Source organism: Hylobates moloch, unplaced genomic scaffold (assembly GCF_009828535.3).
Source record: "Hylobates moloch isolate HMO894 unplaced genomic scaffold, HMol_V3 SCAFFOLD_19, whole genome shotgun sequence".
NCBI lineage: Eukaryota > Metazoa > Chordata > Mammalia > Primates > Hylobatidae > Hylobates > Hylobates moloch.
In genome coordinates this window covers 73,878,864-73,898,900 of record NW_026652294.1, presented here as the reverse complement: position 1 = coordinate 73,898,900, position 20,037 = coordinate 73,878,864, and the positions used below count along the sequence as shown (strand labels likewise).

The window sequence follows — 20,037 nt, the reverse complement described above, 5'->3', positions numbered from 1 at the left end:
TTAAACCCGGGAGACAGAAGTTGCAGTGAGCCGAGATTGCACCATTGCACTCCAGCCTGGGTGACAGAACGAGACTCTGTCCCCCTCCCAAAAAAAGAATTGCTATCTTCTTTAATATGACTTATTTGTTTATTTATTTATTTAGAGACAAGGTCTTACTCTGCCACCCAGGCTGGAGTGCAATGGCACGATCATAACTTACTACTACCTCCAACTCCTGGGCTCAAGTTATCCTCCTGTCTCAGTCTCTCAAGTTACTGGCCTACAGGTGCACACTGCCATTTCCTGCTAATTTGTAATTTTTTTTGTGGAGATGGTGTCTTGCTATGTTGCCCAGGCTGGTCTCCACTCCTGGCTTCAAGTGATCCTCCTGCCTTGGCCTCCCAAAGTGCTGGGATTACAGGTATAAGCCACCACACCAGGCCCTTGAATAAGTTGATAAGAAGAGAGAGATGCATTGATGTTGTGAGTCTGGTGGGCCAGAAAAATTGCATTACCCGTCTCTTCCAAAAAATGGCATGACTGGGAAGAACCTCAAATTTGAGTGGAAGATGAACTCAGTTTTTAAACATGTTGAGTTTGAAATGACCATAAATATTTTCTATGGGCTGCTGAAAAAAGCCTAGCTGGAAACCTTTTTTGACATTTTGGTCAGTGATGAAACAATCATGGGGTTTATTATTCTTGATTTCCTTGTTTGTAAGGTCAAGAAATTAACATAGATTCTATAATTCTAGCAGGAAGAAGAGAGTTAAATTTCTAAGAATTCTAAATTCTGTTCAACAGATTTTAAGAACACAACCAAAGTAATTTTCAACCTAGTTTTAAAAATTTTTATTTTTAGAAATGGGGCCCCACAGTGTTGCCCAGGCTGGAGTGTAGTGGCTACTCACAGGTATGACCATAGTGCATTACAGCAGTGAATTCCTGGGCTCAAGCAACCCTACTGCCTCTGCCTCCTGAGTAGCTGGTACTATAGGTTTGTGCCACTGCACCTGGCTCCATTATTATTATTTTTACATCAAACGTGACCATTAATAAGTATGCCATTATCTATTGGATAATACAAAGAATTTATTGTAAGAGTATTTGCCCTGATTTAATTTCACTTTTGTATATTTTTCTGTGTTTTCTAAACTTTCTATGATAATGTAGTATTTTTATAAATCAGGAAAAAATAGGACACTTTTTTTAAGAAAAAGAAAAGACTCACTGTGTCAATTTCTGAGTATCTTTGGGTTAAGATTTTGCCTTACATACACTAAACATATGTAAGCACTGAAGCTACAAAATGTTCCCAGAAATCCCTGGAAATTTCCCTCTAAGAAGTACACACATGTTGATATTTCCTGGAATTCATTGCAGCTGGTTTCCCTTTTCTGATTTCAGACTGCTTTGGTCCCAAAACTAATTCAGCTGGAATTATACAATAAGCCCGTCGTTCCAATACTTCTCCCTGAAGGGAAAATTCAGGGAATTGTCCTGTTTTTAATTATTACAGTTGCAGTCCTAAATATTAGCCATTCTTCTTGATGTGGCTTTGATTTCTTAGACAACTGTCACATGAAAGGTGTTTTTTATGGGTTTGCTTTACTGTGCTAGGGCTTCTATTTTACCAGAAACCAGTTTGGGATGTGGTGGAGTTGGGGGCAGGAGAAGGAGGGGGAGTAGAGAACAGCGCGTGCCAAATGCAGAGACTTTTTTTTTGTTTGTTTTTTGTTTTGTTTTGAGACAGTCTCACTCTGTCATCCAGGCTGGAGTGCAGTGGCACAATCTCGGGCTCACTTCAACCTCCACCTCCCGGGTCCAAGCGATTCTCCTGCCTCAGCTTCCCAAGTAGCTGGGGTTACAGGCACCCGCCACCACGCCCGGCTAATTTTTTTGTATTTTTAGTACAGATGGGGTTTCACCGTGTTAGCCAGGATGGTCTCGATCTCCTGACTTCATGATCCGCCTGCCTCGGCCTCCCAAAGTGCTGAGATTACAGGCATGAGCCACTGCGCTCAGCCTCACAGAGTCTTTTTTTATTGTACTGAAGAACGGTCTACCAGACTTACAGGCGGACCATTACAGGTCAATGACTGGGAAAGACAATGGTCTGGAATGACATTGAGGAATAGTGTACAAAACCCGGTATATTTCACTAGGATGAGAAGGTGGCATATTAGGGCTTTATAGCATGAGGGGTTAAGTTTGCCCCCATAACCAATGCATTGCAATATGAGGGAGAAAGAAGTCAACTTACCATGCAAAATATCATGTTTAAACAGAGTTATCAGGAAATGGAGCACACTGCCTCATGTGGCATAAGCTGTCAATCCATGGGGGTTTACAATAAGACCCTAGAAGACCATGCTCTGGGTATGGTGTATAGGGGAGCCGTGTGTTGGATAGAGTATTGGGCTTGGTCATCTCCAAGACCCCTCAAGCCCTGAAAACCTATGATTCCATGAATAATTAACAACTTAATTGACCTGTAAGCTGATATTAATTCCATAGATCATACGTGTTTTTCTCTCAGTCACAGAGTAATCGTTTAGTACCTCTGTGCTATTTCAAAGATAATACTCTTCCAATGTCTTCAGTTGCATCAAAACCTGGGGTCTCCATAATATACAGCCAAATTAAAAACTCTTTGCTTTATTAGTCAAGATAGGCTAGGTTATGTTACACCAACAAGCAACCACCAAATTTCAGTAGCTTGAAACCACCTCGATTCATTTCTTACTCTGGCTGCTTGTCCTTGGGGAGTTGGTTGTTGCAACACAGTGGTTCCTACTCCAAGACCCAGGCTGATGGAGCAGCTACTGGAAAAATACTGGTTGCCATGACAAAGGAAAAGAGGAGCTTCAGCATGAAAGCGACAAGTAACTACTGCTCACATTTCATTGGCCAAAGCAAAACACATAGTCACACCTAAAATCGGATAGGCAACATAGTGCATAGGCCTTATTTTAATGGGCAAATGAAAATATTTATATTATAAATAGCATATAATTTATAATTTTTAAAAATTTAGATGTGAGCCGGGTGCGGTGGCTCACATCTGTAATCCCAGCACTTTGGGGGGCCGAGGTGGGCAGATCACTTGAGGTCAGGAGTTTGAAACCAGGCTGGCCAAAATGGTGACTCCCCATCTCTGCTAAAAATACAAAAAAATTAGCCAGGCGTGGTGGCAGGCGCCTGTAATCCCAGCTACTTGGCAGGCTGAGGCAGGAGAATTACTTAAACCCAGGAGGTGGAGGTTGCAGTGTGCCAAGATCGTGCCACTACCGTCTAGCCTGGGCAACAGAGCGACACTCCGTCTCAAATAAAAAAAAAAAAAAAAAAAGAGAGACAAACTTAAGATATGAGTAGAACTTTTTTTTCTTTCTTTCTTCTTTCTTTCTTATTATTATTATACTTTAAGTTTTAGGGTCCATGTGCACAACGTGCAGGTTTGTTACGTATGTATACATGTGCCATGTTGGTGTTCTGCACCCATTAACTCGTCATTTAGCATTAGGTATACCTCCTAATGCTATCCCTCCCCCCTCTGTGGCACATACACACCATGGAATACTATGCAGCCATAAAAAACGATGAGTTCATGTCCTTTGTAGGGACACGGATGAAGCTGGAAACTATCATTCTCAGCAAACTATCGCAAGGACAAAAAACCAAACACCCCATGTTCTCACTCATAGGTGGGAATTGAACAATGAGAACACATGGACACAGGAAGGGGAACATCACCCACTGGGGACTGTTGTGAGTAGAACTTTTGAAATGCTTCATGGGGCTTGAAAATGATTTGGTCTTTGTCCTTTTGTTTCAGTATTACTGCAGTTAGAGGACAAAAGTCCCCAGAGGAAGATGTAGTCCTAACTCAGCGTAAGGAAAAGGCATAATTCTGAGATGGACACTAACAAGAATCCATGTATCATGGACTGGGTTGGGTTTCTAATGCAGAGATTTGCAACAGGTATGGATTCCAGATGTGTGGAAATATTAAAGGTCTTCTCTTTGGGGTGGCGAGGCAGAGTCTTGGGGTGGCCAGACTCTTAAGCCTGTTGTCTTTGGTGATGAGCATCCTCACCCTTCTACTCGAGAGTGCTTACAAATATTATTACGTTATCTGTGTGGTTGAGAAGCATTGGCCAGAGCAATGGTTTCTACAGTCTTCAGACGGATGCTGATCTGTGAACAAGTCTTCACCAGCCTAGAGAAAAATGATAAAAATGTGAACATGTAGTGAGGTTTGCATAAATCTAAATGTATTCAATTCAAAGGGCTATATTGTGTTTTGAAATTATGTCCTTTTTTTGAGAGAAAAAGTTTTCGGTCAATGAAAAATACACAGAAATCTCGTTTATCACCTGTCAGACTGGCAAACATATGAACATTAAACAATATACTTTTTTAGTGAGATTGTGGAAAAAGAGGTAATTTCCTATGTTGCAGGTGAGAATGCAAAATGATTTCACTTGTATTGTGATGGTTTATTTTATGTGTCAGCTTGACAGGCTTAATGGATGCCCAGATAACATTATTGGCCAGGCATGGTGCCTCACGTCTGTAATCCCAGCACTTTGGGATGCTGAGGCAGGCAGATTGCTTGAGCTCAGGGGTTTGAGACCAGCCTGGACAACATGGTGAAACCTCGTCTCTACAAAAAATACAAAAAAAAATTATTAATAGCTGGGCATAGTGACACATGCCTGTAGTCCCAGGTACTTGGGAGGCTGAGGTGAGAGAATTGCTTGATCCCAGGAGGTCGAGGCAGCAGTGAGCCAAGATTGTGCCACTGTACTCCAGCATGGGCAACACAGCAAGACCCTGTCTCAACAACAGCAGCATTATTTATGAGTGTGTCTGTGAGAATGTTTCCAGAAGAGACTACTATTGGAATTAGTAGACTAACGAAAGAACATCTCCCTCACCAATGTGGGTGGGCCTCATCCAATGTGATGAGGACCCAAATAGAACAAAAAGTCACAGGAAAGACAAATTTGATCCTTCACTCCTTGAGCTAGGATAACCATCTTCTCCTGCCCTTGGACCTTGGAGCCTCCGGCTGTCAAACCTTCAGACTTGGACTAAATTACACCATTGGCTTTTCTGGGAATCTAGCTTGCAGATAGCTTATGGTGGAGGAAGGCATCTAACAAGGAAAGGAATGACCTACCTGAATTCAAAGCTCCCAGGCACGCCATGCCAAGCACATGTTTAAAGTTTAAAAAAATCTAAGAAGACATCCTTCTTGTCTCTCACCAGCAGTGCAGTTGTTCAGTCCTCTGAACACACATTTAATTTACCATGAGGTGGGGTACAGTGGCTTATGCCTGTCATCTCAGCTACTCGGGAGGCTGAGGCAGGAGGACTGCTTGAGGCCAGGAGTTTGAGACCAGCCTGGGCAATATAACAAGATCCATCTTCAAAAAATATAACAAGAATTAGCTATGCATGATGGCATGTGCCTGTAGTACAAGCTACTTGGGATCACTTTGAGCCCAGGAGTTTGAGGCTGCAGTGAACTATCATTATGCCACTGCACTCCAGCCTGGGTGACAGAGCAAGACCCCAGCTCTAAATAAATAAATAAAGCAGTGGTCTTGCTATATCTAGTCTCCCTAGGCAGCAGAGAACAGAAAGGCACTAATAAAATATGCTCAGGACGAAATTTAATCTTATATACTGTATATAAGATTACAGATAATAACTTTTATTATCAGTATAACTATCAATATGATACTCTTATTTTGAACATAACTTTCTTTCTTTTGAACATTATTTTGAACTTTCTTTTGAACATTCTTTGTCTTTATTTTGAACTTTCTTTTGAACTTTCTTTTTTTTTGAACTTTTTGGATCTTTCTTTCTTTGAACATTTTTTCTTTCTTTATTTTGAACTTTCTTTCCTTCTTTTTTTATTTGCCTCAGACTCCCAGGTGGATTACAGGCACCTCCCAACATGCCCGGATAATTTTTGTATTTTTTGTAGAGATGGGGTTTCGCTATGTTGGCCAGGCGGGTCTCGAACTCCTGAACTCAGGTGATCTGTCCACCTCGGCCTTCCAAAGAGTTGGGAATACAGGTGTGAGCCACCACACCTGGCCGGGCTTTCTTTAAATAGAGAAATATACCTTAAGCCCAGAGGGTACTCAGAAGAGTGTTCAAATCCGAAATAAGGAAAGAAAAACACATAACTTTTGGCCAGGCATGGTGGCTCACTCCTGTAATCCCAGCACTTGGGGAGGCCAAGGCAGGCGGATTACTTGAGGTCAGGAGTTCGAGACCAGCCTTGCCAACATGGAGAAACCCCATCTCTACAAAAACAAAAACAAAAACAAAAATAAAAATTAGCCAGGCATGGTGGCACGTCGCTATAATCCCAACTACTCTGGAAGCTGAGGCAGAAGAATTGCTTGAACCTGCGAAGGCGGAGGTTGCAGTGAGCTGAGATTGCACTGCTACACTCCAGCCTGGGTGATGGAGTGAGACTCTGCCTCAAAAAAAAAAAGAAAGAAAGAAAGAAAGAAAGAAAGAATAAAAATTAAAAAAGGAAAGAAAAAGACACACCTTGCAAATCACCATGAACATATGTGACGATGATGGTAGGACTTTTATTTCTAAGGTTGCCCTGTGTGGAGGAACTAAAACAATTTCAAACATATGAATGTTAAACAATATACTTTTTTAGTGAGATTGTGGAAAAAGAGGTAATTTCCTATGTTGCAGGTGAGAATGCAAAATGATTTGACTTGTATTGTGATGGTTTATTTTATGTGTCAGCTTGACTGGCTTAATGGATGCCCAGATAACATTATTGGCCAGGTATGGTGCCTCATGTCTGTAGTCCCAGCACTTTGGGATGCTGAGGCAGGCAGATTGCTTGAGCTCAGGAGTTTGAGACCAGCCTGGACAACATGGAGAAACCTTGTCTCTACAAAAAATACAAAAAAAAATTATTAATAGCTGAGCATAGCGACACACGCCTGAAGTCCCAGGTACTGGGGAGGCTGAGGTGGGAGAATTACTTGATCCTTTCTTGAAAAGGTAATCCTTTCTCCTTTCTTGAAAATAGGAACTTCTTGATGTAAAGTGTAACTAGCATTTGTTCTTTTTTCCATTATTGTCATGATAAAATATGTAACTTAATGCCACATATGTGTAAGCCAAATCCAGGATTTCTGTGGCAATATCAAATGCAGCAACTTTTAAATACGGAAAGCAACCCCATGGTAATGATTTACATCATTTAAGTTTCGTTTACTTATTCAATAAATATTTATGTAGCATTTCTTATATTCCAGTATTAGACTAGGTATTGCTTTTATTTTATTTTTTAACCTTCATACCACATTTTTTTAATTGAGATAAAATTCACACAACGGGCTAAATGTGGTGGCTCATGCCTGTAATTCCAGCACTTTGGGAGGCTGAGATGGGCAGATCACTTGTGGTCAGGAGTTTGAGACCAGCCTAGCCAACATGGCAAAAACCCATCTCTGCTAAAAAAAACCATAAAAATTAGCCAGGCGTGGTGGTGTGTGCCTACGATCCCAGCTACTCAGCAGAGTGAGACAGGAGAATCACTTGGACCCGGGAGGTGGAGGTTGCAGTGAGTCAAGATACCCCTGCTGTGCTCCAGTTTGGGTGACAAAAGTGAGACTATGTCTCAAAAAAAAAAAAAAATTCACACAACATACAATTCACAATTTTAAACATTTCAAAGTATACAATGGAGTGGAGTTTGTTTTGTTTTTTTTCCTAATCCTCAGATGCTGGGATTTTTTTTGTTTGTTTTTGTTTTTGTATAGTTACAATATTATGCAACAAGGATTACTTTCTTAATTCCAGAACATTTTTGTTCCTCCAAAATGAAACTGCTCCCAATTTCCTCTACACCCATCCCCTAGAATCTTTATAGATTTGCCTATTCTGTATAGTTCATATAAATGCAATCATTCAATATGTGGCCTTTTGTGTCTGGCTTCTTTCAATTAGTATAATGTTTTCAAGGTCCATCTGTATTGTAGGTATATTAATACTTCATTGTTTTTTATGACTGATTTCATTATATGTATATATTACATTTTATTTATCCATTCCTTAGTTTATGGGTATTTGGGTTGTTTCTGCTTTTTGAGTGTTATGAATAAGGCTGCTATGAACATTATTGTGCAAGATTTTTTGGGAATGTATGTTTTTTCAAGCTTCTTGGTATATACCTTAGGAGCAGAATTCCTGGGTCATTTAAAAATTCTATTTTTTTTTTTTTTTGTGATGGAGTCTCGCTGTCACCCAGGCTGGAGTGCAGTGGCGTGATCTCAGCTCACTGCAAGCTCCGCCTCCCGGGTTCACGCCATTCTCCTGCCTCAGCCTCTCCGAGTAGCTGGGACTACAGGCGCCCGCCACCACGCCCGGCTAATTTTTTGTATTTTTAGTAGAGACGGGGTTTCACCGTGGTCTCGATCTCCTGACCTCGTGATCCGCCCGCCTCGGCCTCCCAAAGTGCTGGGATTACAAGCGTGAGCCACCGCGCCCGGCCTAAAAATTCTATTTTTTACCTTTTGAGAACTGCCATATTGTTTCCAGAGGGGCTACACCATTGTACATTTCCTCCAACAGTGTATAAAGGTTCCAATTTCTCTGTAGCTTCACCAGTGCTTTTTGTTGTTGTTTCTTCTTTCTTTTTTTGAGATGGAGTATCTCTCTGTCATCCAGGCTAGAATGCAGTGGCACAATCTCAGCTCACCAAAATCTCCGCCTCCCAGGTTCAAGCAATTCTCCTGTCTCAGCCCCCCAAGTAGCTGGGTCTATAGGCATGCACTATTACACCTGGCTAAGTTTTGTATTTTTAGTGGAGACAGGGTTTCACCATGTTGAACAGGCTTGTCTCGAACTCCTGACCTCAGGTGATCCGTTCCAGGATGATCTCAAACTCCTGACCTCAGGTGATCCAGCCTCCTAAAGTGCTGGGTTTACAGCATGAGCCACCGTGCCTGGCCTTGTTGTTTCTTAAGGTGGGTAGGAGGAGGTGGACCAAGATGGCTGAATAGAAGGCTCTACCAATCTCCCTCCCTGACAAGGACACCAATTTAACAACTATCTACAAAAAAGAAGCACCCTAGTAAGAACCGAAACTCAGGTGAGCACTCCCTGGATTTGATTTTAACTTTATATTGCTGAAAGAGGCACTCAGGAGGGTAAGACAGACAGTCTTGAATTGCTTGATGTCACCTCTCCCCCATCCCCTGGCAGCAGCTGCCTGGTGCAGAGAATCTCTGCATTTGGGAGAGGGACAGCACAGCACTGTGAGACATTAAATTGAATTCAGTGGTGTCCCGTCATCGCAGAAAGCCAAACTAGGCTGAACTCAGCTGACGTCTACTCATGGTGGGAGCAAGAGGGGAACTGTCCTTCTGAGTGGTTGGAATGCAAGTTCCAGCAAGCCTCTCACCATGGGCTAAAGTGCTCTGGGGTTCTATGGAAACCTGATAGGCAGTCTAGACCACAAGGACTGCAACTCCTAGGCAATGCCTAGGGCTGAACTGGGCTCAGAGCCAGTGGACAGGAGTGCTTGCGACCTACTGAGACACCAGCCAGGATGGCTAACGGACTGCTTGTGCCACCCCTCCCCCCAACCCCAGGGTGCACAGCTCACAGCTCCAAGACACCTCTTCCTTCTACTTAAGGAGAGGAGACAGAAGAGTAAAGAAGACTTCGTCTTGCACTGTGGATACCAGCCCAGCTACAGGAGAGTAGGGCAACAGTCAGAGTTTTGAATCCCCTTGGAATTTGATATTTCTAGACATATCCTGGGTCAGCAGAGAACCTACTGCCTTGAAGGGTAGGAGCCAGTTTTGGCAGGACTCATCGTATGCTAACTAAAGAGCCCTTGGGCCCTGATAACCAGCGGCAATACTTAGGTAGTACACCATGGGTCTTGGGTGAAACTTTGAGACTTGTTGGTTTCAGGTGAGACTCAGCACATTCCCAGCTGTAGTGGCTATGGGAAGAAACTTCTTCTGCTTGAAAAAAGTAAAGGGGATTTTTTTATGTACATATTCTTCTTCTTCTTTTCCTTCTTCATCTTCCTCTTTTTTTTTTTTTTTTTTTTTTTTTTTGTGGGGCCACCCCAAAGGGCAGACAGGTTTATTGGGCAGCAGCTGGAAATCAGTGGTTGGACTTGGCCACATGCTCTAGCTCATCCTTCTTGATGACATAGGAGTTGGAGGAGCCCCTGGTGGCATTGATGAGCTCATCTTCTAGGCACTCAGCAATGGTCTTGATGTTCTTGAACGAAGCCTCACAAGTGCCTCTGCACAGCAGCCAGATGGCCTGATTCATGCCATGCAGTGGGTACACATCCACAGCCTTTCATCTCATGGTCTTGGCTCACCCAATGCATGTGGAGTCCTCCCAGGGATCACTTTTGATGATGGCATTCATCAGGACTCGAAGAGTATTCTCATTTGTGAGCAGGTGGATGATCTCAAAGGCAGGCTTGACAATGTGCACGGTCATGGGTTTCTTGCCATTATTGTGGCCAGGCATCATCATGGAGTTAGTGAGGGGCTCCAGCATGGGGCACTGTGTTTTGTGGAAATGCTTGGCGGCGTACCACCCTGCACTGTGAAGCAGGTACTTGGCATACTTCCCCTTCACTGCAATGTAATCCTTCAGGGAAATGTCATTGACCTGCACATCATCGGTGCTCCACCTCCCAAAGAGCTGGATGTTGGGGGTTTCTGCCATCTCTGGTGCTGCTGTCTCCCACTTGGTCATCCCAAGGGCACAGCCTGAGTATCTCTGTTGCATGGCATGGACCACATGCCACCCTGGCACATACAGGAAGAGCTTTTTAATATACTTCTAACTCACCAAGCACAAAAGGGGACTTTTTCTTACACCTTAGGTACCAGCTCAGTCACAGGGGGGTTACAGCACCAAACTGGCTTTTGAGTTCCCTGATTCCATGACTGGTCTCTTAGAGGGCATTTCTGGGTCTGTCCTGGGCCATAGGGGAGCCCACTGCCCTGAAGGGTGAGTCCCAGGCCAGGCAGGATTCACCACAAGCCGACTGAAGAGCCCCTGGGCCCTAAGGGAACATGGGTGGTAGCCTGGCAGTACTCCCATGGGCTTGTGGTAGCCACAGGGTGAGGCTGGTCTGCCTGTGGAAAGTAGAGGGAAGAGTGGGAAGCAGTGCATCTTGAGGTTTGAGTGGCAGCTCAACCACAGTACAATAGAACAACCAGGTAGACTGCTAAGGTATTTAATTCTAGTCCCTGGTCCTGGGATGACAACAATGGACCCACCTGGGGCCTGGGGGAACTTACCACCTTGAAGTGAAGGACATAGCCTGGTTGGCTTCACCACCTGCTGACTATAGAGGCGCAAGCCCTTGAATGAACAGAGGTAGTAGACAGGTAGTGGTTACACCATGTCTTGGGTAAGACCAGTCTTCAGGTCTGAACCAGCATAGTACCCATGGTGGTGGCCACAGGGATGCTTGCATCACTACATCCTCAACTCCAGGTGGCTCAGTACAGAGACTCCATTAGTTTGGGAGAAAGTAAGGGAAGAGAACAAGATTCTCAGCCTGGTAATCCAAAGAATTCTTCCAGATCTTATCCAAATCATCAAAGCGGTACCGCTACAAGTCTGCAAGAACCACAGCATTACTGAGTTTGAGATGCCTTCTAATTCAGATATGGCTTAGATCACAACCCCCAAGTCCTTTTGATTTTTTTTTTTGAGACAGAGTCTCGCTCTGTCACCCAGGCTGGAGTGCAATGGTATGATCTCAGCTCACTGCAACCTCTGCTTCCTGGGTTCAAGTGATTGAACTCAGCCTCCGGAGTAGCTGGGATTACAAGCATGTGCCACCACACCCAGCTAATTTTTGTATTTTTAGTAGAGACAAAGTTTCGCCATGTTGGCCAGGCTGGTCTCAAACTGCTGACCTCAGGTGATCCACCCGCCTTGATCTCCCAAAGTGCTGGGATTACAGGCATGGGCCACTGTGCCCAGCCCCAAGTCCTCTTGAATACCTGGAAAACCTTCCAAAGAAAGACAAGTACAAACAAGCCCAGACTGTGAAGACTACAATAAATACTTAACTCCTCAATGTCCAGACACAGACAAACATCCACTAGCAACGAGACCATCCAAGAAAACACGACCTCACTAAGTGAGCTAAATAAGTCACCAGGGGCCAATCCTGGAGAAACAGGATTCCTTTTCAGACAGAGACTTCAAAATAGCTGTTTTGAGGAAACACAAAGAAATTCAAAATAGCACAGAGAAGGAATTCAGAATTCTGTCAGATGAATTTTAAAAAGAGATCAAAATAATTAAAAAGTATCAAGCAGAAATTCTGGAGTTGACACACTGTAGAATGCATCAGACACTTTTTTTTTTTTTTTTTTTTTTTTGGAGACAGAGCCTTACTCTGTCACCCAGGCTGGAGTGTAGTGGCTGTGATCTCAGCTCACTGCAACCTCCACCTCCTGGGTTCAGCCTCCTGAGTAGCTGGGATTACAGGCACGCGCCACTACACCTGGCTAATTTTTGTATTTTTGGTGGAGATGGGGTTTCACTATGTTGGCCAGGGTGGTCTCGAATTCCTGACCTCAGGTGATCCACCCGCCTCGGCCTCCCAAAGTCCTGGAACTACAGGTGTGAGCCACTGTGCCCGGCCACATCAGAGTCTTTTAATAGCAGAATAGATCAAGCAGAAAAAAGAATCAGTGAGCCTGAAGACAGGCTATTTGAAAATAGATAGAGGAGACAAAAGAAAAAAGAATAAAAAACAATGAGGCATGTCTACAGGATCTAGCAAATAGCGTCAACAGGGCAAATCTAAGAGTTATTGGCCTTAAAGAGGAGACAGAGAAAGAGATAGGGGTAGAAAGATTATTCAAAGGGATAATAACAGAGAACTTCCCAAACCTACAGAAAGATATCAGTATCGCAGTACAAGAAGGTTATAGAACATCCAGCAGATTTAACCCAAAGAAGACTACCTCAAGGCATTTTATCACATTCCCAAAGGTCGAAGACAAAGAAAGTATCCTAAAAGCAGCAAGAGAAAATAAACAAATAACAAAGAATGGAGCTCCAATACATCTGGCAACAGACTTTTTTTTTCCCCCCGGTTACCCCTTCCCTGCCTCACCTCGATACTGGACTGCGGGCCCCCCACCACCCCGGCTAATTTTTTGTATTTTATAGCTCGATCTCCTGACCTCATGATCCGCCCGCCTCGGCCTCCCAAAGTGCTGGGATTACAGGCGTGAGCCACCGCGCCCGGCCAACAGACTTTTCAATGGAAACTTTACAGGCCAGGAGAGAATGGTATGACATATTTAAAGTGCTGAAGGAAAAAAACTTTCACCCTGGAAGAGTATATATCCAGTGAAAATATCCTTCAAACATGAAAAGGCAATAAAGACTTTCCAGGGAAAACAAAAGCTGAAGGTTACATCAACACCAGACCTGTCCTATAGAAATGCTAAAGGGAGTTCTTCAATCTGAAAGAAAGAATGTTAATGACCAAGAAGAAATTATCTGAAGGTGCAAAACTCACTACTAATAGTAAGCACACAGAAAACCACAGATTATAATGCTGTAACTCTGGTGTGTAAACTACTTTTAAGTAGAAAGAACGAATGATGAATGAATCAAAAATTATAACTATAGCAACTTTTCAAGACGTAGACAGCACAATAAAACATAAATAGAAAAAACAAAACAGTGAAAAATGCAGAGATGAAGTTAAAGTATAGAATTCTTATTAGGTTTTTTTGCTGGTTTATGCAAAGTGTTAAGTGGTAATCAGTTTAAAATAATGGGTTATATTATTTGAACAATAATTTCAAATATATTATTTGAAAAATAATGGGTTATATTATTTGAATGGGTTATATTATAGTATTTGAAAGCCTCATAGTAACCTCAAATCAAAAAACATACAAAGCAAAAAATAAAAAGCAAGAAATTAAATAATACCACCACAGAAAATCACCTTCACTAAAATGAAGACAGGAAAGAAGGAAAGAAGGAGGAGAAGACCGCAAAACAACCAGAAAACAAATAACAAAATGACAGGAGTAAGTCTACTTATCAATCATAACATTGAATGTAAATGGACTAAACTCTCCAATCAAAAGACATAGATTGGCTGAATGTATTTTTTAAAAAAGACCCAAGGATGTATTGCCTATAAGAAACACAGTTCCAGTCATAAAAAAGAATGCATTCACATCCTTTGCAGGGACATGGATGAAGCTGGAAACCATCATTCTCAGCGAACTAACACAGGAACAGAAAACTAAATACTGCATGTTCTCACTCATAAGGGGGAGTTAAACAATGAGAACACATGGACACAGGGAGGGGAACATAACACATCGGGGCCTGTCATGGGGTGGGGGGCAAGGGGAGGGAGAGCATTAGGACAAATATCTAAAGCATGTGGGGCTTAAAACCCAAATGATGGGTTGATGGATGCAGTGAACCACCATGGCACATGTATACCTATGTAACAAACCCGCATGTTCTGCACATGTATCCCAGAACTTAAAGTTTAATTTAAAAAAAAAAAGAAATACACATCACCTATAAAGACATAAATGGACTGAAAATAAAGAGATGGAAAAAAGATATTCCATGCCAATGGAAACCAAAAAAAGAGCAGGAATAGCTATACTTATATCAGACAAAATAGATTTCTAAACAAAAACCATAAAAAGAGACACAGAAGGTCACTGTATAATGACAAAGGAGTGAATTCAGTAAAAGGGTATAACAATTGTAAATATATATGCACCCAACACTGGAACACTCATATATATATATATATATATATATATATATATATATATATATAAAATAACATGTATAGCTAATAATATATATCATTATAATATATAATTATATATATCTTTATAATTAGACATATATATGTCTAATAATATAAAATATTATTAGAGCTAGAGAGATAGACCCTGATATGGTTTGGCTATTTTCCCCAGCCAAATCTCATTTTGAATTGTAGTTCCCATAATCCCCATGTGTCATGGGAGGGACCCAGTGAGAGGTAATTGAATCATGGTGGGGGCAGGGGTTTCCTGTGCTGTTCTTGTGATAGTGAATAAGTCTCACGAGATCTGATGGTTTTATAAAGGGCAGTTCCCATGCACATGATCTCTTGCCTGCTACCATGTAAGACGTGCCTTTGCTCCTCCTTCACCTTCCTCCATGATTGTGTGAGGCCTCCTCAGCCACGTGGAACTGTTAGTCCATTAAAGCTCTTTTTCTTTATTTTTATTTTTTTGAGATGGAGTCTTGCTCTGTCGCCCAGGCTGGAGTGCAGTGGTGCAGTCTTGGCTCACTGCAACCTGCACATCCTGGGTTCAAGTGATTCTCATGCCGCAGCCTCCTGAGTAGCTGGGATTATAGGTGCACACCACCATGCCTGGCCAATTTTTGTAGTTTTAGTAGAGACGGGGTTTCTCTGTGTTGGCCAGGCTGGTCTCAAACTCCTGACCTCGTGATCCACCTGCCTCGGACTCCCAAAGTGCTAGGATTACAGGCGTGAGCCACCGTGCCTGGCTAGCCTCTTTTTCTTTAAAATTATCCAGTCTCAGGTATGTCTTTATTAGCAGCATGAGAACAGACTAATACAGTAAGAAGTCCAATACAATAATAGCTGGAGCCTTACCCTACTTTCAGCATTGGACAGCTCTTCCAGACATAGAATCAACAAAAAAACATCAAACTGCGCTATAGACCCAATGGACGTGATAGGTATTTACACAGTATTTCATACAGTATCTACAGAATATACATTCTTTTCCTCAGCCAATGGACCATTCTCAAAGAAAGACCATTTGTTAGTTTACCAAACAAGTCTTAAAACATTCCAAAAAAAAATGAAATAACATCAAGTATTTTCTCTGACCACAATGCCATAGAACTACACATCAATAATGAGGAATTTTGGAAACACATGGAAATAAAACAGTATGCTCCTGAATGACCAGTGGGTCAGTGAGGAAGTTAAGAAATAGAAAATTTTCTTGAAACAAATGATAATAGACATGCAACATACCAAAACCTATGCGATACAGCAAACCCAGTACTAAGAGGGAAATTTATAGCTATAAGTGCCTACATCAAAAAAGAAAAAAATATTTCAAAGAAACAACCTAATGATGCATATTAAAGAACTAGAAAAGAAAGAGCAAAACAAACCCAAAATTAGTAGAAAAAAAGACATAATAAAGATCAGAGCAGAAATAAATGAATTTGAAATGAAGAAAACAAACAAAAGATCAAGAAAACAAAAAGTTGTTGTTTTGAAAACATAAACAAAATTGACAAACCTTCATCTAGACTAACTAAAAAAGAGAGAGAAGACACAAATGAATAAAATTAGAGATGAAAAAAGAGACATTACCACTGACACTGCAGAAATTCAAAGCATCATTAGTGGCTATGATGAGTGACTAGATACCAACAAATTGAAAAATCTAAAAGAAAGGGATAAATTCCTGGACACATACACCCTACCAAAATTGAACTATGAAGAAATGCAAAACCTGAACAAATCAATAAGAAGTAGTGATAGAGAAGTAATAAAAAGTCTCCCAGCAAAGTAAAGCCCAGGACCTGATGGCTTCACTGCTGAATTCTACCAAACACTTAAAGAAGAACTAAGACCAATTCTAGTCACACTATTCCAAAAAATAGAGAAGAAGGGAATACTTCCAAACTCATTCTACAAGATCAGTATTACCCTGATACCAAAACCAGACAAAGACACACCAAATAAAGCAAACTTCAGGCCAATGTTTTTGATGAATACCGATGCAAAAATTCTCAATGAAACTGAATTCAACAACACATTAAAAAGATCATTCATCATGACCAAGTGTGATTCATCCCAGGGATGCAAGGGTAGTTCAACAAATGCAAATTAATTAATGTAAGACATCATAGCAAGAGAACGAAGGACAAAAATGATCAAATGATCATTTCAATTGATGCTGAAAAAGCATTTGATAAAATCCAGTATCGCTTCCTCATGAGAGCCCTAACAAAACCGAGTATAGAAAGACATCCCTCAATATAATAAAAGCCACATATGATACACCCACAGCTAGTATCATACTGAATGGGGAAAATCTGAAAGCCTTTCATCTTTTTTTTTTTTTGAGACACAGTCTTGCTCTGTCACCTAGGCTGGAGTACAGTGGCACGATCTCAGCTTGCTGCAACTTCTGCCTCCCAGATGCAAACAATTCTCATGTGTCAGCCTCACCAGTAGCTGGGATTACAGGTGCATGCTACCACACCCAAATGGAGTTTCACCGCGTTGGCCAGGCTGGTCTCAAACTCCTAGCCTTAGGTGATCTGCCCACCTTGGCCTCCCAAATTGCTAGGATTACAAGTGTGAACCACCATACTGGCTACCTTTCCTCTTAGATCAGAACATGACAAGGATTCCCACTTTCACCACTCTTATTCAACATAGTACTGTAAGTTTGCAGCTAGAGCAATTGGACAAGCGAAAGAAATAAAGGGGATTCAAATAGGAAATGAATAAATTTAATTACCCTTGGGTGTGGGTGGCTCATGCCTGTAATCTTGGAACATTGGGAGGCCGAGGCAGGCAGATTGCTTTGAGACAAGCATGAGCAATATAGTGAAATATCATCTCTATAAAAAATTAAAAAATTAGCTGAGTGTGATGGAGCATGCCTGTACGTGCCTGTAGTCCCACCTACCATGGAGGCTGAAGTAGGAGGATCACTTGAGCCTGGGACGTTGAGGCTTCAGTGAGCCATGATCATGCCACTGAACTCCAGCCTGGGTGACAGAGTGAGATCCCGTCTCAAAAAAAAAAAAAAAAAAAAAAAAAAGGCGAAGGGAAAGAAAAAAGAAAGAAAGAAAAGGAAGGAAGGAAGGAAGGAAGAAGGAAGGGAGGGGAGGGGAAAGAAAGTAGAAAAAATTGTCTTTGTTTTTAGATGATATAATTTTATATTTAGAAAAACCCAAAGTTCACCAAAGAAATCTTAGAACTAATAAACAAATTCAATAAATTTGCAGGATACAAAATAAACATACAAAAATCAGTAGCATTTCTCTATGCCAACAATGAACAATCCGAAAAAGAAATCAAGAAAGCGATCCCATTTACAATAGCTAAAAAGAAAATAAAATACCTAGAAATGAACTTAAGAAGTGAAAGATCTCTACAATGATAACTATAAAATATTGATGTAAGATTTTGAAGAGGCCACAAAAAATAGTAAGATATTTTATGTTCACAGGTTGGAAGAATCAATATTGGTAAAATATCCATACTACCCAAAGCAATCTCTATTAAAATACCAATAATATTCTTCACAGATATAGAAAAAAAATCCTAAAATTTATATAAAACCACAAAAGACCCAGAATAGCCAAAGCTATCCTAAGCAAAAAGAACAAAACTGGAGAAATCACATTACTTGATTTCAAATTATGCTACAATTAGCTGGATGTGCTGGTGCATGCCTGTAATCTCAGCTACTCAGAAGGCTGAAACATGAGAATCGGTTGAATGTAGGAGGTGGAGGTTGCAGTGAGCTGAGATCATGCCACTGCACCACTCCAGCCTGGGTGACAGAGTGAGACTCTTGTCTCAAAAAAAAAAAAAAGAAAGAAAGAAAGAAAGAAAAATAAAAAAAAAATACTATAGTAACCAAAACGGCATGGTACTCGCATAAAAACAGACAAATGGACCAGTGCAACAGAATAGAGAACCCCAAAACAAATCTATAACCCTACAGTGACCTCATTTTCAGTAAAGGTGCCAGTAACATACACTGGGGAAAAAACAATCTCTTCAATAAATGGTGCTGGGAAACCTGGATATCCATATGCCGAAGAGTAAAACTAGACCACTTTCTCTCACCATGTACAAAAACCAAATCAAAATGGATTAAAGACTTCAATCTAAGACCTCAAACTATGAAATGGCTACAGAAAATATTGGGGAAAATCTCTAGGACGTTGGTTGGGCAAAAATTTCTTGATTAATAACCCATAAGCACAGGCAACCAAAGCAAATATGGGATCATATCAAGTTAAAAAGCTTCTGCACAGCAAAGGAAACAATCAACAAACTGAAGAGACAACCCAAAGAGTGAGAAAAAATACTTGCAAACTACTCATTCTGAGATATCATCTCACCCAGTTAAAACGGCTTATATTCAAAAGACAGGCAATAACAAATGCTGGTGAGAATGTGGAGAAAACGGAACCCTTGTACACTGTTGGTGGGAATGTAAATTCGTGCAACCACTATGGAGAACAGTTTGGAGGTGCCTCAAAAAACTAAAAATAGAGCTACCATATGATCCAGCAATCCCACTGCTGCAAGTATACCCAAAAGAAAGGAAATCAGCATATCAAAGAAATATCTGCACTCCCATGTTTGTTGCAGCACTCTTCACAATAGCTAAAATTTGAAAACATTCAAAGTGTCCATCAACAGATGAATGGATAAAGAAAATATGGTACATATACACAATACAGTATTATTCAGCCATAAAAAAGAATGAAATCCTGTCATTTGCAACAACATGGATGAAACTGGAGGTCATTATGTTAAGTGAAATAAGCCAGGCACAGAAAGACAAACATCACATGTTCTCACCTATTTGTGGGATCTAATAATCAAAACAATTTAACTCATGGAAATAGAGAGTAGAAGGATGGTTACTAGAGACTGGAAAACATAGAGGGGGTGGGGATGATGGGGAGCAGGTGGGGATAATAAATATGTACAAAAATTAGAAAGAATAAGATCTGCTATTTGATAGTACAACAAGGGGACTGTAGTCAACAGTAATTTAATTTTACATTTTATAATAACTAAAACAGTATAGTTGGTTTGTTTGTATAATAACACAAAGAATAAAATGCATGAGGGGATGAGTACCTTATCCTTCAGGATGTGATTATTACACATTGCATGCCTGTATCAAAACTTCTCCG

General features: G+C 41.1%; 1 protein-coding gene across 1 annotated transcript; it reads right to left on the bottom strand.

Moving 5' to 3' along the window:
- Window positions 1–10,161: 10,161 nt before the first annotated feature.
- Window positions 10,162–10,773, bottom strand: LOC116458412 (small ribosomal subunit protein uS7-like). Its single transcript, XM_032753873.1, is given in 1 exon segment — window positions 10,162–10,773. A coding segment is annotated over 1 exon segment (612 nt).
- Between the last annotated feature and the right edge of the window lie 9,264 nt (window positions 10,774–20,037).